General features: G+C 42.9%; 1 protein-coding gene across 1 annotated transcript in view; it reads left to right on the forward strand.

The window, feature by feature from the left end:
- snd1 (staphylococcal nuclease and tudor domain containing 1) overlaps positions 1 to 16554 on the forward strand; it is a 269267-nt gene that overhangs the window by 46504 nt on the left and 206209 nt on the right. The window contains exon 11 of the mRNA XM_050036651.1: positions 4145 to 4246. Coding sequence (XP_049892608.1) covers positions 4145 to 4246 — 102 coding nt within the window. The remainder of the gene's footprint in view (positions 1 to 4144; positions 4247 to 16554) is intronic.

Below are 16554 nucleotides of genomic sequence, written 5' to 3' on the forward strand. Positions count from 1 at the left end.
AGGTTATTAGATTAGATATATTAGATTTTGTATTGTAGTACTGTAACCAGCTACATCCTTCATGCTCCTGCATAAGTGTGTGCCTCCTCTCCCTCTCGCATTGTCTCCCTCTCTCCGCCCCGGCCCCTCTGCAGCCATTTAATGTTTATGCATGCACGGTTGAGTAATGTTGTTACGCATACAGTAGTAAATGTTGACTGTTTGTCTACGGCTCCCAGTGTGCCGCTTAATCAAAAAATAATGTCCACTCTGTCTGGGACACACACGCACACAGCAGCATGTTTCTCCCAAAATATAGGTTACACACAAAATAATTCTCAACCAGTTAAATGCAAAAATAAGGTCTAATACTGTACACTCCCCCCATCTCCAGCACCACACATCAGAAAGCATGACTTGCTCCTGAGTCATGATTTCACCCTTGAAGTTCCAGAAGCTGCAAATGCTCCCAGCAGCAGCATCCACACATTTGCAGCCCCAGCCCCCTGCAGCCCTGCGACACTGTACAATCCAGCTAGCGTCATGCCTCTGCAATAGTCAAAGATGATTCCTGAGCTTTAGCTGGTAATTTGGAACGAAGGGAATTTACCCCAAATAGAACAGAACTCCCCCCGAGGACAGCGAGAGCAAACTGTTGTTATTGGGTCACGGTTGAGACACAGCAGTGACTCTCTCCTCTTTCTGTAACCTTCCTGCAACTGCATAATAACAGTTTAAGGATGGCGCGCACAGAGTTTGTCTTGTCTGAGTAATTTAAGGACCCTAATGTTGTCACTTTATCTCAGACTGGAGTTGAAGTCGGCTCCGTAGTTAAATAATTAGACTTGTCATGGTCTATGTTCTCGCATACTCATCAAGTGGAACAGCCTTGTGTAGGTTTTGTTTGATTGGCGGCGGGGCACATTTCTTTTCAGCCGTCTGAACTGCACTTAACTGTCAGGGAATGCTTAATGTCCCTTTGAATAGCGCCGCAACTGATGTGGACCACTTTGTAGCTTGTAAACAAAGCGGTGCAGACCCGTTGTGAAATATTGGGCAGTTGCTACAATCAATTGGCACCATTGATTCCTATGGCTGCCTTTGTGTCCGTGTTTTTAGTTGTAACATTTCCTCTGTCTAATTTTTTGTTGTTGTTGTTTTCTGACTCTTTCCACTTCCTATCTTCAACTACGCCTCGCTCCATTCCCCATAGACCTTGCAAAAGATGGAGGAGAAGAAGTACCTTTCGTCCTCCTTGTCTGCTTCTCTACTCCTTGTGGGTAATTGGCATAGAGTGCTGACATTTACACTCTTCGCCCTCAGTGACATGGCTTCCTTTCCACCGTGAAAAAGCTTATTAGTTAAAATGATTTTTTCCTTTTTTAGTCTTTCCCTCTTCTCTCAGGTTCATTCTTTACTTTCTGCTGTTCAGAGTCATCCTCTTGTTTTGGCCCGTGTATATCAGAATCCCAACGGCTTCCAACAGGAAGAACTACCACCAGTAGGCTGTGTGTAAAATGATGCAAAGACACCGTCATTCGGCATCTGGGAATTGTCGTAATGTATGACATTAAGAAAATATGGTCCAAAAAAAAAGAAAAAAAAAGGGGGATTTCACTCAAGCAGTGCCAGCTCGGTAAAAGTTATCCTCAGCCCCAGCAGCGGACGGCTAAGTCGGCAGCTCAGGCACAAAATGCAGGATTCCTGGCTGGCAGTGCTCCTAAAAGGCCCCATCATCCCACCGCAACTGACTTGGTAGGGATGAAAGACCCTGACAATAAGCCCCGGCTGACACAAAATGGAGGACATCGGCTCTTGGCTGAGCGGTGGGGGATTTCCGCTGGCCATGTGTGAGATTAACTCACCTCCGAGGTTCCATGCTGTGCTGACTCTGCTAGTGAAAGTGGAGAAGGATGAGAGCGAGGGAGTAAGAAAAGAAAGATAGAAAGCTATTAAACTCAAAGGTTATTACATTGCTGCCAAGGTTAAGGGAACTGGCTGGTAGATTTGGCAGTTTCCAGCGCTCCTCTACCAGGGCCAATCCAGCAGGCCTTCTGTGCTGTCGTGCTGAGACTTACTTCAAATATTAACAGTATTTTGGAAGGAAAAATGTTTGTTTCTAAAACATTGTTCAATGTAGGAGTTCTTTGTTTGATGGTACCAATACCAGTACCCTTGAAGTGATACTGAGTACTGTATGTACCAGGGATGTGATTCATCCGCACCTGACAGGGCTGTATATATACCTACACGTGTGTTAGTCTGCCATTTAATGCCAAATGAAGAAGACAAAAGCGTACCAGCATGAAAGAACAGCATCACATGGATGAAGGCAACAAGTGCAGCTGTAGCAACAGGTTTGCTTAGACTCATTGAAAAGAAAATGGTGCCAGAGTATTTTGTTAATTCTTTGCAATGGGTGCATCTTGGATTTACACTCTGCTGCAAATGCCAACAGTGTGATGAGGCACTAAGCCTTTATTCTGCACTAAGAGTTGCATGCTGTGTTGCAGTGACATTTCTGGGGTGGTCCACATCAGGCTACGGCATAGGCTCTACATCGACGCATAAACCCACATAGACTAGTACTTTGTGTTCAAGGCGGATCATCAGGGGTTAATACAATTTGCATAGAAGAAGTTTTTATTAAAGGAGTGTATGTTTAAGTACATGGGATTTATAGTTTTGTTTTTGTTTTGATACCTTTTTTTTCTACTTCATTCAATACCTATTTTATGAAGGAAAGCATTTAGTCATATAAAATGCCCCCACCACTCATTTGGTGGCGTTTTGGCAGGCCAGCTCTGTTAAATACACTGCACTCGACTTAACCACGATGCAGACCATATGGGTTGTAGCTGCTGCAGCAGCGGGCCGATCATATGTTGCATTAAATTGTTGCGAGCAAAACCATTCAAATATTTTTTTCTAGACGTGGGTCCAAAAAGGATCAAATTTAGGTATCGTTTGACTGGATAAGTTTGGTACTACTTCGTACTGCAGTATATCTGTTAATACTTCAAACGTATTGAGTACTGTTCCACCAGTGGATTTTGTCCCCACAAGATTTATTTCAAAGACTTTAAATGAGCCATAAGCACGTGCTCCGACATACCAACACACGCTCACACACCCTTTGCTCCCCATGTGTTCTCTCCCCACATCCATCAGCCCAGCTGTGTGCCACACCTGGTAGCTCCGAACAACTGGAGAGGCATTAAAAATGAATGAAAACCATTGAAGAGAAGAGGAAATGAGGAATTAATCCAAGCCTGTGTGTTCATTTGGAAGAGTGTTACTTCTGTTTGTATGACAGATAATGATGGCGCTCATAGAGGAGTGTGGGAGGGGCAGGGGTGGCGAGCATACTGGAATTGTCATTCATAGCCTCATTCCTCCTGTTAGCGCCTGTCGTTTATTTTCCCACTGCGTCATTGTCATTTGCTGTATTCTTTTTTTTTTTTCCCGCCCCTACAAAAACGGCACCTGTCACTGTGCGCGCGTGCATGCGTGCACGTCTCTACACACTGGGAGCAACACAAAACCTCATCCTCCTTTTGAAAATGCAAATAGGTTCTATTTGTGGCCTGCTCCTGTCAGAGAGTGGGTGAGCGTATTGAGGGAAGTTTTTGTGCGCAGCTGTGCGAGTGTGCGCGTGGCATGTGGCTACATCTGTGTGTGTGTGCACCATGTGTACGCTCATAGTTTCAGCTCGCCTATCTGCTTAACACAACAAATGTCTTTGCCTTGGCTGTTTGCATCTGCGTCCTTGGTAACTGTACTTTGATTTTTTATTTTTTTTTTGGTGCAGTGTGTCAGTATTGACAGCAGAAGTGTTAGTGGGACTGTGCGTCTGTGAAAATGCCACTGTTCACATTAAAATCATTCAGTTGAGAGTCCAGATCCTCGCTATCACAGGGCTGACGTAGAGGGAGAAGAGGGAACAAACAAGCTGACTGTGTGCGAATCTGTGTGTCTGTGTTTACGTCTGTATGCATGAGCTGGGGGGCTGTTCTCGTGTGTGTGCATGTTTCTCGGAGGTCTGCATCTGCAGCGGATGTGTTAAGCCACGCAGCTTTGAGAGTGCAATGTGAATAATCTTTCTCTTTCTGTCTTCTCTCCCCACCCCTGCACTTCCTGACCCCTCTCTCCCATCGCTTCTCAGGAGAAAAACAAGGACAAAGACAAACGTTTCCGTCCGCTCTACGACATCCCCTACATGTTCGAGGCCCGTGAGTTCCTGAGGAAGAAGCTCATTGGTAAAAAGGTAAGAAGTGGTAACAGAAACTGAAAGCTCCCAATCATTTTCTGGCTCTGTGAATCAACTTGATTTGCCTTTAATCATCTTGTAATGAATTAAACAATAGCACTAAACAGGGATCCCCCCCAGTGGCTGTACATACACTCCAACACCCTCCTCCCCCCACCCACCGGTAGCCAAACACACATTTCGGAAGCCCTAAGCTAAGATATCTGTTTCTCTCCTCCTCTCAGTTTGAATACCAAGTACTATCGGTAGATGCCCTGGGGCTTGGTATTGGCCGGGACGCACCCTTTAAACAAGCAGTGTTGATTTCCCCCTCTTGTGTCTATTGATCTACCGAGTCTGTACACCTAGGGGGCTGCTATGATTTACACACATCTGACCCAGCAGGACCTGGCACTGAGCGAGGGAGCACTCAAGACACACGCCACCGCTTGAACATCTGCCTTTTTTGTCTTAAATTTGAATAGAGGAACTAGGAATTGAGGTTGGTTGTTTGAGGGGGAAAAAAGAAACACAAAAGGTGACTAGATTTAAGGCTCATCGTTAGATACGTGTAGGGACACAGATGGAGTTTTTTGTCTGTACTCAGTGTTAAGATTTTCTGTATTTGTGCATGTTTACTGAAAGGGTTAGACTGCAGACATTCAAATGCAGAGATGGTTGTAAATAAGGGCCAGGCTATGACTAAATAAATCAGGTAGGCCTCTTAGTTACATCAGAAGATCTTTTTTGGTTGTTTTTCGGACACTTTTCTAGCCTAGCTCCCAGGAACACACCCGCAAAGTCCGCGAGTCTGCAAGTGCGATGAAATCCAGACATTTTACATTCAGCCATTGTTTGTTGTTGTTGTCAGAAACTTTTGACTCTGCCCTGTAGTGCCATCTTGTGGGTGTATCTATGCCGTGGGAAGTTGACGGTCACAACATTTGAAATGAACGAATCTATTTTCGTATGTAAAGGGAGTCTTAATGGGACATTAATGTTTGAAATGGGTTAGGTACACTTATAGCCGTGTTTCCACCAAGCAGTCCATTTCAGTGCAGTTAGTTACACATTAGTGTTTGTTTTTGCGTTTCCATTGTCAAAAGTTGTGGATGGTATCAATGCAACTGTTCCATTCTGTCCCTTTCTTTTCGTTACCCCTCTGTTGAAATACCTAGCACACTGTAGTCCATTGATTGGTCAAGAGAGGCTCGACTCGGCTGTATTTCTTTCTTCCTGCCTGCGGCCCTCTCTCAAACAAAACTTGTCTCCTTCTAATTAAAAGCCACACTTAGAGGAAAGAATACAAAACACTTAATGTCCTTCATTGTGTCTGTTTACTGAATCATGTTTCCTGTGTTGTGTTAGATATGATGCGGTGACGTGGTTGACATAACTATTGCTATCCAGTAACAACCCTGCTACATTTAGGAGTACTGTCTGCTGTAGAAACACTTCTAGGGTTTAGGTACATGTCCCTTTGGGCTACTAAGGTTACTTTACTCAAAGTGTTTGGTGGTAATTCAAATTATCATGTACGAGTACTGATCTGTAACCAGCTCTGTCCAGTTTGCCAACTTGCCTTGCATTTTAAAACAAAGTTTTCAGCCACACAGTAGATTGTTTCAGTCCCCTCTGTAAATCAGTAAAATGACGCCTACATTGTTGTCATTGAATGTACAGTGGCAGTAATGGCACAGGGAGAGGAGGCGGCTGTTGCTCACAGGCACGCCTAGAGCTGTTGTCCACTGCCTGAGTTGAATGATGGTTTATGTTTTTCCAAATAGCTAACTCTTAACACTTGTCAGACTGAGAGGGGCCGCATTATAATGGGAACTGTGCCGGAGAAAGATTGGAATCTTTCTTTGCAAAAACATGGAAATACAGTTGAAAGGGCAGACTGATGGAAAACTTTGTCAAAATGGCGCATTTATGCACAGTCACAGTGACAAAATGACTTCCCGAGTCAGAAGTTATCTCATAAATTCAATATTGTTTTGCAGCTGACTTCCAAGCAACAGATTCCGGAGCTTATACCTCCACAAATCAATTCTCAGCGTGTTTTTTAAAATCTCAACTCGTGTTTTTCTGTTGAGCTGAGAATGTACCAAACAAATGCACAGATTTCAGGGGTCCAAACCGACAGCACCTAGACAATAGATGGAACAAACACTCCCATCTCACACACTTTTACAAGTGCGCAGAGTAAAAAGGAACAAAACATTTGCAGTACAGCCTGATAAACACAAAAACACGCACCCACTCAAAGCCAAAAAGCCAAGAGAGTTCCTTTTGGCATTCAGTACAGGAGTGAGATTCATATCCCTGTCCCAGCCTCTCATCACAGTCATTTTAATCATCCTCATTAATGTTTTTTTAATGACAGAAAATTCAGCCGTGAGCTGGCTTTTGACGAGTGAAGCGAGAATAATGATTCTGCTGTTTATTTGTGGCGTTTGTGTTGGGGGGATAATGAGTGCGCGCACGGTGGGGATAGGGTGACTATAGCCTTGTCAAGGTGTAAAAATACTCTGCAAAGTATGCCATTAGCATGAGGATAAAATATGTGTGCAGCTCAGGAGTGTAAACGACCAGATTGGGCTTGTTTGTAGAAATGGATGTCTGCATTAAAATGCGGTGGCTTGTGTGTATCTGTGTCTGTGGTGTGCATGCATGTAAATAAAGTCATAATACATCTACATGGGCATTTAGAGCCCGAAACAACATGCATGCAAACCCACACCGGTCTACTGTGGCTATTAGCTGTTCATTCCTGCTGCCACTGATGGCATGCACCTCAAAGAGAGGGAACAATAAAAATGGAATAAAATAACTCAGTACATAATAACAATGCAGGCACTATGACGTGCAGCATGTCTACTCCCTACCTTAACATGGTTTATGTGTTAAAATTGCCGGCACACACGCACACAACACAGAAACGTCGCTGAGATCAGTCTGTGCAGTTTTTACACCCGGTTTGATTTCACAGTATTGCTTGTTTAGACTCTAGGGTGTTTCAAAAGTCAGCTCAGCTAAAATATTCCTTTCTAAGACTCAGGCAAATTGTTGTTTGTGGTGTTTATCAGAGAGGAAAGTATGCATGATTGTGTATGTGTCAAAAGGAGTTAGTGTTGTAAGGGTAATAAAAGTATGCATGTTTTTTTTTTTAGTTTTTTTTTTTTTTTTTTTTACCAGTGTGAGTCAGTGGCTCTGTTTACAATCTGTATTTAAATGCATCCTGGATGATTCAATGACATGTGGACGGCTCTAAACGCAGGTGGGAGTGCAACCCCTTGAGATTTGAAGATGACTGAGGTCACATTTGAAGGTGGTGGTCATCTGGGAACTGTTTGTCCTCAGGGGGGAAAGAACAGAAGTCACGGTTCAGTTCATACCAGGTTTAGGAGTCAGTGTGAGTCGGTGCAAGTTTAGCACAGCAGAAAAAGAACAACATAAGGAAATGTTTCTTTTTATTTATTTTGCGCAGAAAGTACTGGCAAGTGTCAAAGACGGACAGCATTGTCTTGATGTAGACTGAGGTAACGTTTTGCCCACTGACAACTTTGTGAAACAATTTTCATCATAAAAATCAGGAACATTTCAAACGCTTCTGTATTCCACTGTATGAACATTATCCAAAAGGCAGCTGAAAAACGTCACTTGTGATATGAAATTGAGGATACCAAAATGAATAGAATAATAAAAAATAAAACGTCTACATTAGTAGGAGCATTTAATTTCGTTCTGCCTTGGCACCCAAACATTTATCATCCCATTGATCGGCACATCTGGTTGATGCTATGGAATGTGCGTTAGCATGTTAGATGTTTCCATTCACGGACCCAACAACTAGGCCTGTCTCGATAATTATGGGTGGACTTGACCTCGATGTTTTTGCTGACCTCGATATTGCTCGTTTTGTTTACACGCATGTTTGTTTATGTATGAATGTCACGAACATTTTAGCCAACATGATAGCTAGCATAAACAGCAGGGTTTTCCGTCTACTATCAGACATTGGCACAGCGCTCCCGCCTACTAATGCAAGTAAGAAGAAAAATAAAACGACACATCAAGGATGACTCTGTGTAGCTTACCGGTAGCCTGCAGCTGCATTTTTAAGGTGGAAGAGACAGTCATGATAGTCGTTATTTGCCAACCTCAGGTAACAAGCCAAAAAATCAGTTGTTTGTAGTTTTACCCTCCAACAACGTCATGGATTATAGAGGTAACTATTATGTTCCAGGAGCTTCGCTGAGCTGGTCTATTCGTCCTAAGGGGCATCTTGGTTTTGTTTGTTGGCCAAATTTTCTTTAGTCTCAAACTGAGTGATTTTGGGCTACTCCTACAAAAGTGCTATAGATTTATAGATACTTTCTTGTATATATTAACAAATATTTCTTATTGTTCATATTCCAATTCCAGTGTCTGAATATTCTTAAGAATTAAAAGTTCATTATCACACCGTTAATTATCATGAAATCTGTGGCATAAAATAGTTTCAAAATGACAATTTCGTTTATTGTAATTATTTCTGGGACAAGCTTTCTCCAACAAAAGTAGTTATCGTTACAGGCCTACCTTCAACGGTGAAGCAACACCAATACACTGTTCTTGTACACTTGCTCTCAGTTGCTGTTGTACCTGTGGGCAGGTCTTCCAGCTCCGCTGTTTCATTTATGCTTGCCACATTGTGACTGCCATGCATGCCAATCCATTCGTTGGTATTAATCCCAGCATCTGTTGCTAATGGCATACAGCTAAAAGTTTTCAGGTGGTGCTACATGCACCAAACTGTGACCCCAGTACTGTGACAGTGTGCTGCTAATCCACATGCACAGTGGTGTGATTTCACATGGAACCTTATCAGTGTTGTTATATCTGAAGAGCAAACAAACCCCCAAAGTACCGTCCGCGAACTACCATCTACTCTCTCTCTGACTGTTATCCAGAGGCTTTGTTTTTTATCTTGACACGGCTTTCCTCTTTAGATCTCCTTAGATGTGGCGTCATACTTTCATTCTCCATCACTCAGCTACATTTATATGTAGAGTATATGCCACTGTATTTCTGTACATTTTATTAGTATTGAAGTTGGGTCTCCCGAGGGTGTGCTTAAAGGCTCTCAGAAGTGAGTTAGGTTTAAGTGGAGAGCTCGTGCCCATTTGCTGGCAGTACAGCCTCCTCCTTCCTCAATGTGTAAAATCAATAACGGAAGAGCTTTGGAACGTTGCTTCCCTCCCATTCCTTTATTGTTGCTAAGACACAAGGCTAAAGCTCTGAATTAAACCCTCTGTCACAGTGTATCATGCTTTTAAAAAAAATAATTAGAGGCCCTAAAATACAGCAGGTTTCTGAAGGTACAAGTACACCCTTCAGCTGCCTCGCCAGCAAGGAAGAATTATTTTGGATGGAATGATTACAGGCTCTCTATGGGTGGATGTTTATTTGCGAGTACAACACTTAACCCTCAAGGTTTTAATGTGAATCTGTGCTACCTTGGCCTACTTGAGTTGTCAAGTTGGATGCAGGTAGGTACACAAGAGTACAGATGCATGTTGCACTCCAACAAGGAGAGGAGTTTAGTCGACCCACTTACTGTCATCCTGTCTCTGAACACTAAGCTCTATAGAGACAGATTTGGAGCAGTAAGCATTAGTAGAAGACTCTAAGACCACTGCTTTCCTTGAAATTCTGCTCCAGAGAGCTCCTCTTTTTATCCTTTTTTTCTCCCTTTCCGACACAAACCGAGACAAAAGATTTTACCTCAACAGTGGGGTAATTGGGCTTTGACCGGGTGGATTTAAAAGGGAATACTCAGTCTGGTCTGGGCCTTGCCTGAAAGAGAAGAAGGGGAAGAGGACTTGGGTCGCATACAGAGGTGTGACTGCAGATCCAATGTCAGATCACAAAAGGTGTAACTTGGCGTCATTAAGCTCAAACTGACTTGACCAAAGCTAATCGTGCCATCCAGTCACAAGGTTGAGTTATCAGATTGACCCAAAGGTATTCTCCCTGACAGCATTTCATTTCAAAGCTCAGAGACCGCAAGAGTGCAATGCATTGCATGAATTGGGAAACAAGCAGATTTTCCCCTGACTAAACCTTCCAGGACGTGACTAAGCATTAACTACGAGTCTCAGTGTGCTGAGCAAAAGCTCAAAGCCCTAATGCCACCGCTCCGCTTTAGGGGAATAAAGCTACATTAAATGCTTTTTTTTTTCTATTAAACCCCCCATTCCTCATCTCTATAAGGAGAGTATGGTGCTTTTGATCTTTTATAAAGCATATCTAATATCCATATTCAAAAGACTGCCTCTTTTTTCTTTTTGCCAAGCAGAGTCTATATTTGATAGCTCTCAAAGGCTGAAAGAAATTGGTGCAATACCTGGTCTGGTCTTTGAAAGAGGACTTTACAGCAGGTGGTGATGAAATCTTGTCTTGTTCACAGCAGCAACTCCAACAACCATTAGGGATGGGAATGTCTAGGCACCTGATTCAATTCGATTACAATTCAGAGGGCTGCAATGTGATTATAAAACAGTTATCAATGCATCTTGATGCGTCAAAACTTTTGATTACTAAGCATGATTTATTTTTCTCACTTTGTGACTACTTGCTACTTTTAAAACAAAGCTTATTTGTAATGATCCATAATACACAAATAGATGAATTACTGTACTGAACAGCCAAATCTGATTCAACCAACAGAATTCTCAGTCAGGTACTGCCGTAATCCAGTGTGGCTCATGTTCAGGTCCCTTTTCCCTCCATAGAAGCCAAAATGCTTCCATACCCAAGCTGTTAAACCAGAGCACCCAGTCGAATTAAATCCATCTGCTTTTGCCAACACTCACCCATTGTAGGATATTTATGCCGGCGAAATGTCCAGTGATTTTTTTACTGTAATATTTCACCGGAAATAGTATGCAATTTACGTACTATTGGTTTCATACTAAAGTTTTGGACATTTTAAAAAATCTCACATTGGCTACTGTTATTGTTACTGTAATTAATCTGATAGCACCTTACAGCCTCCTGCCTGTATGAGAGTAACAAAATGAGGGGGATGCAGAGTGCCCTGCTGTGTTATGTCTCAAGCTGTGTACTGTTAGGTCTGGGGAAAGCGGAGACGCCAAGTGGGTCAGGCCCAGGGTTTTTGAGATGTAACAGAGTGAGTATGCCACGAGTGAGTTGTTTAATGCTTGTTTGTTAATGTTACCGCTCTGTTAACATTAGTCTCTGGTAGATGGTGTAGAAAGTATTCAAAATATGCCCCACGTGCGTCTTGCAAATGTAGTTATTTCGACGTTAAAGTAAAACATGCTTAGTCTAACATGTCTGTGCTGTTGATTGTCCAGGTGCTGCATTGGTCTTGCAGTTGCGACATAAGATCTTAAAAAGTTAATCATCGCCTGGGGTAATTAAAACGATAGATAGGATTTTGTTTTGACATTATGTTGATAAGTGGGGATATCACAGAGTAAGTCAGTCTACCTGATGGGATAAAAGGGAACCATCCCTTCAAGGTTAGCTAAAGGTGCACTGAGGCATTTTTCTTTTTCTCCTTTCTCTCTGTCACTCTACATCTGTCTGTCTGTCTGTCTGTCTGTCTCCCCCTCTGTCTCATATATATCCCCACCCCCATTGAAATGGCAGCGCTTGCATGGTGACATAATCCCAAAAAGCTCGATTTGGCTAACTTTATAAGTAGTGCTTCTTGTGCGCCTGGGTCTCAGCCTCAGCAGAAAAAAAAAGTGCAGTGGAAATGTTGCATTAAGCCACTTATCAGGGTTGAGCACATTCGGATAATCCTGCGTGCTCAAAGTGGCTCCTGTTATGCAGCTGCTTGTGTAGTACTGTTAGCGCCAGAGTTTTCCCTCTTATTGGTGTGCATGTGAGTGCGTGCATGCACTGAGAACGCCGTGTGTGCGACTCCGTATTTGATGTGGTGTGTATTTGCGAAAATGGGACTTTCTCGAAGGGGGCGGGGGCTTCAGGTGTGTGTGTGTGTGTGTGTTCAAGGAGATGCAAAGCGTCGTAGACCTGGGTGTCACCAGGTGTCATGGCTGAAAATCCAGATGGGGGCTCCCTCGTGTTCCTCCTCTCCTCTTTTCTTCTTGTGCTGCCCCTGCCTTAGGTCTTTCCTTCCAGCACAGCTCTCTTCATTAAACGATAGCCGGCTGCAATTACAGCCTGCTAAATACACAGCACCAACTTAAGCACCTCTGTTTCACTTTCTTGCCTTTCTTTGCCTCTTCAAAGCTTTAAGTTGTCCCCAGATCATTTTATTTGAACCCACTGTGATTGGCTATTATCCGGTGTGCAGTGTGTGAGGCTGCTGCAACACCTGTGTGTATGCCTGCATGTCTAATGTCCCGTTTTAACTGCTTCACTCTTTGATAGGACCACTTGAACTGTGATCATATACACTGGGAACCTAAAACCTCCTACACTTCACTAATATAAGCAGCCTTGTATTCCTGTCTGGAAAGCCACTCATGCTGAGCCCAAGCGGGGCTATGATTACGGTTGCGCACGATACGGCACGGCAGAAGTGTCTGCACCTTATTACGAGTCACCGTAATTTGTCCATGAAGGTCTTGTCAATTAAGATCCCATCAAATGAAACTCATTTCAGCGAACAGGGGAGTTGTGTTGTGTTGCTTTAGGAAAAAAGATCTGCTTAATATTAGTTGTAACTTCTGCTTGCATACTTTTTGGTATGTGCAAAAAACACCAACAGACACTTTTTTTTTTATTCTTCAAACACACCAAATCCCATTATACGTACAAACATGGCTCCTTTGGCAGAGTAAACCGAGTCTCCCCATGCCGCTTGTCGCCTCAGCAGAACAAAAAACATTTCGTCTCACACTTGTCCTGCTGTCCTTGTCCTTATCACTCCCCCACTTTCTAATCCACCCACTGCCTCTCCCCCTCCGTCTCACTCTCCTCTGGGGGGGTTCTTATAGATAGCTCTGCCTTATCGAGAGATCGGTTAGATGGCCCGTGGAGAATGGGCCTGGAACTCCTCTAATCTAACATCGCTTGGTCAAAGTTTATAATCTGTCATCACCTCGCTTAATGGGGAACCACTGGATTCACAGCTTATGGCATCAGGCATTATATTCTGCTTGTGTGTTTCAATCTACTTCTCAAATCTCTTTTTTGTGTTCTCATTTTCCTGTTTAATTTCATCTCATTTTATCCTCTCGCCAACTCGAATTCTTTCTGTTTTTCATTGCTTTCTTTGTCCCCTTAGTCTTCAATTACCCGGCCGGCAGTGCCTAGCCATTAAACACAAATGTAACCAACAACAACGCAAATGTTTTCTCCCCCTTTCACTTGAATGGCTTCACTTTTCAGTGAAGCTGAATAGAAGTGAAACTCTGTTATGTTTGAGCCACGAGGAAATGAAGTGCTTTGGATGTGGGAGTGAGGATAAAATCATTTCCTTCAAGACAATAAGAACGGGTTCTTTGCATGGTTACAAAATAAATGAAATTGGGGGTGTTTTAAAAGCGAGGATATTGCATTATATTCTACGGCTGAGAGGACCGCAAACCAATTCTGTCGCTGATAATATGACAGTAAGTCAGGATATGAGTGCTATTAATGTACATTACGGTGCAAGGGGGTGTTTATTTTTGAACTGGTGATAAAGCCGGGATAAAGTTGTCTCATAAAGGTTAAATAAAATTTGCCAATCATAACGTTACATTGAGCCGGCTCAGACCAGGGTCCGACGCCAACACAGCTGTGCTCCATTGACGCTAGTGCAGTCGTTTCAGATTTCCTTCATTTTCAGGCTGGTTTTGTGGATTTGGAGCTAAATGTTGTGCCTGGGGCACGTCGTGTATTAATGATACTCGTTACCTGGAGAGGTTGGAAAAAGATATATGTTTCTTCCCTGTTCCAAAACCAAAATCAAGCTCTGAAAAGTGTAGGGTTAGCTAGCTAGCTACTGAAGATATAGCCTACTGAATGTATACACATGCTGCTTTTATTTTTTAATGATTATAACAGTGAAACAAAGACCAGTGAAGGGAAGCAGGGAAACTTTGCTCATATTCAACCAGCTGTGTGCAGAAGAACGTTGATTTGAAGCCAAACACCTTTCATCTGCACACACTGCGATGCCACACAGCTGGTTCAGTATCAGCAAAGTTTCCCTTTATATTCATTGTGTTCTGTGGCGATCAGCAGTGATGTGGTGGTTCACTTTTACACTGTGATCTGTAGTCTATAGTTCGGCTTTAGCTTCTAACTATCTTTGTCTTTTTAACCTGTTGTTGCTGCTGAGTCAGTTTGACATCCTGGATATATCCTTCAAACACAGACTGTAGACCCCTCTGTCTGCTTCTCTCTGGAATCACTCTTTCATTTTTCCAAACATATGATAATATTTCTTCAGGGAGTGCAGTTAGTTACAGTGCGGGCTCCGTGCTTACTCTGACAGCTTGTTGGACCATCACAAAGGGGCGGGGCTTAGCAAGAGGTCATTTAAGGATTGCTGGATTTGCATTACAGCGTTACCCACTGAGAAAAGTAACTCTTAATAGTTTTTTTTTTGCGTTACCTCCTGTAGCCCACCTCCTGTAGTTTCAGCTGTCAGATGTGTGAAACTTCACTACCTTTGTACGTATCGAATATGTGAACAAAACAAGCTCACTAAAGGAAAGAAAATATTCTCACCTATTTTCCCTATTAAACAGAAAAATAAACCACACACCAATCTTAAATGTGTCTCTTTCACCAAACAAGGACCAGTATTAGCTCAGGGTGTGAACCACAGGGAGCCGAGAGGATCTTGGCTCCTTTAAATAGGACATGAGCTTCCCTGAAAACATGATTTGTGAAATCCTGGGGGGGTCTCTGAAATACTGACAATATGCTGTTTTTGCCATGGATTTCTATTTTTTTGTATCTTCATCATCATGGATTATGCGTAAAAATTAGACTAGTGTTAATGTATGATTCATGCATGACAGTGATTCATCACTAATTCAATTTGACAAAGGTACCGCCATGCATGCTATTCTTGCTATCACCATGGAAGTGTGGCGGCGCAATGTCATGAACTTCACACTTTAATAAGGAGATTAGAGAAAAACAAACTTTTTTCGCCCCACCTTATTTTTTCATTTTTCTGTTTTGTACGCAGCGTACAGATATGTCAAAATGAGAAGCTTGAAGAATCAATGCTCATAATATTTGTGTGTATATAGGCTGTTATGTTGTTTGGCCTATCTGTGTCTTCTGGCATTAAACTATGTGATATATTCCATCACTCTGCTGAGTGTACTGACCCCTGCTGAAGTTGGCCATATTGTATCTGCTGTGATGTTTGGTTTTGATACTTGTATGGAGGTTCGACGTAATTAACTGATTTTATATATCAGAAGTGTTGACAGAAAGCCAGAATGCCTGCATGTTTGCAGCTATCAATGTTTCTTTGCAATAAGTCCCAACAACACTAAACCCCTGCGCTTGCCTGACAAGGACTAAATGCGCAAACCCACTGTTTTTAAATATTCCATCCCCGCCCACGTGAAAGAGTACTGTTTTTCAGCTGAATGCCATGACGTATAAATACCCGCCCTCTACATCTGGCACATTTGAACGAGATGGCGGAGAAACAGTACAAGAGTAAGTGCCCGTTACATGCATTCTTTGCAATGAATCACTGTAATTCACGTACCTACTTCCAAGAGTAATGATATTTCATCACAGTGACAGTGGAATAGCAGGGCTACAGACCGTTCTGTAATTGCAGTGGAATAGCAGGGCTACAGACCGTTCTGTAATTGCACAAACTTCGACAAATGACTCACTAACAATGGTAATACATGCAAAAGTGTGTGACCAGAGTCATGACGGCGGGGGGTGGGGGCTACTGTTTTGGTCAGCGAATATAATGAGACTTGGGATGTACCCATAGTAACGCCAGACGCTGGCTGCTTTACGGAGCAGATCCAGCGGTGCCGCTGTCATCAGGAATGGACGTCGCTTCACGTGACGCTTCAGTGGAAAGGACGTCTCATGTCTCTTAAACCGACAATGCTCACTCATCACTCCTAGCGCTAGCTCCTTGCATTTTTTCCTAGGTGGGAGGTGCTAAACAGCTAGCAAAGTCGGCTAGGTAAGATAACTAGCAGTAATTTAAGAGACTTGGGACGGACCCAGTATCATACCATTCCAGCCATCAGAGGGTTGTCTGCTGCGATCTTTTGTTTTGCCTCAGAAAGCATTGATTGTAAGAGGTCATTGTTAGAGGAAGTGGATTTCAAATTTGTTTGTAACCATGTGTTAAAGTCAGC

The sequence above is a fragment of the Epinephelus moara genome, chromosome 23 (assembly GCF_006386435.1).
Source record: "Epinephelus moara isolate mb chromosome 23, YSFRI_EMoa_1.0, whole genome shotgun sequence".
NCBI lineage: Eukaryota > Metazoa > Chordata > Actinopteri > Perciformes > Serranidae > Epinephelus > Epinephelus moara.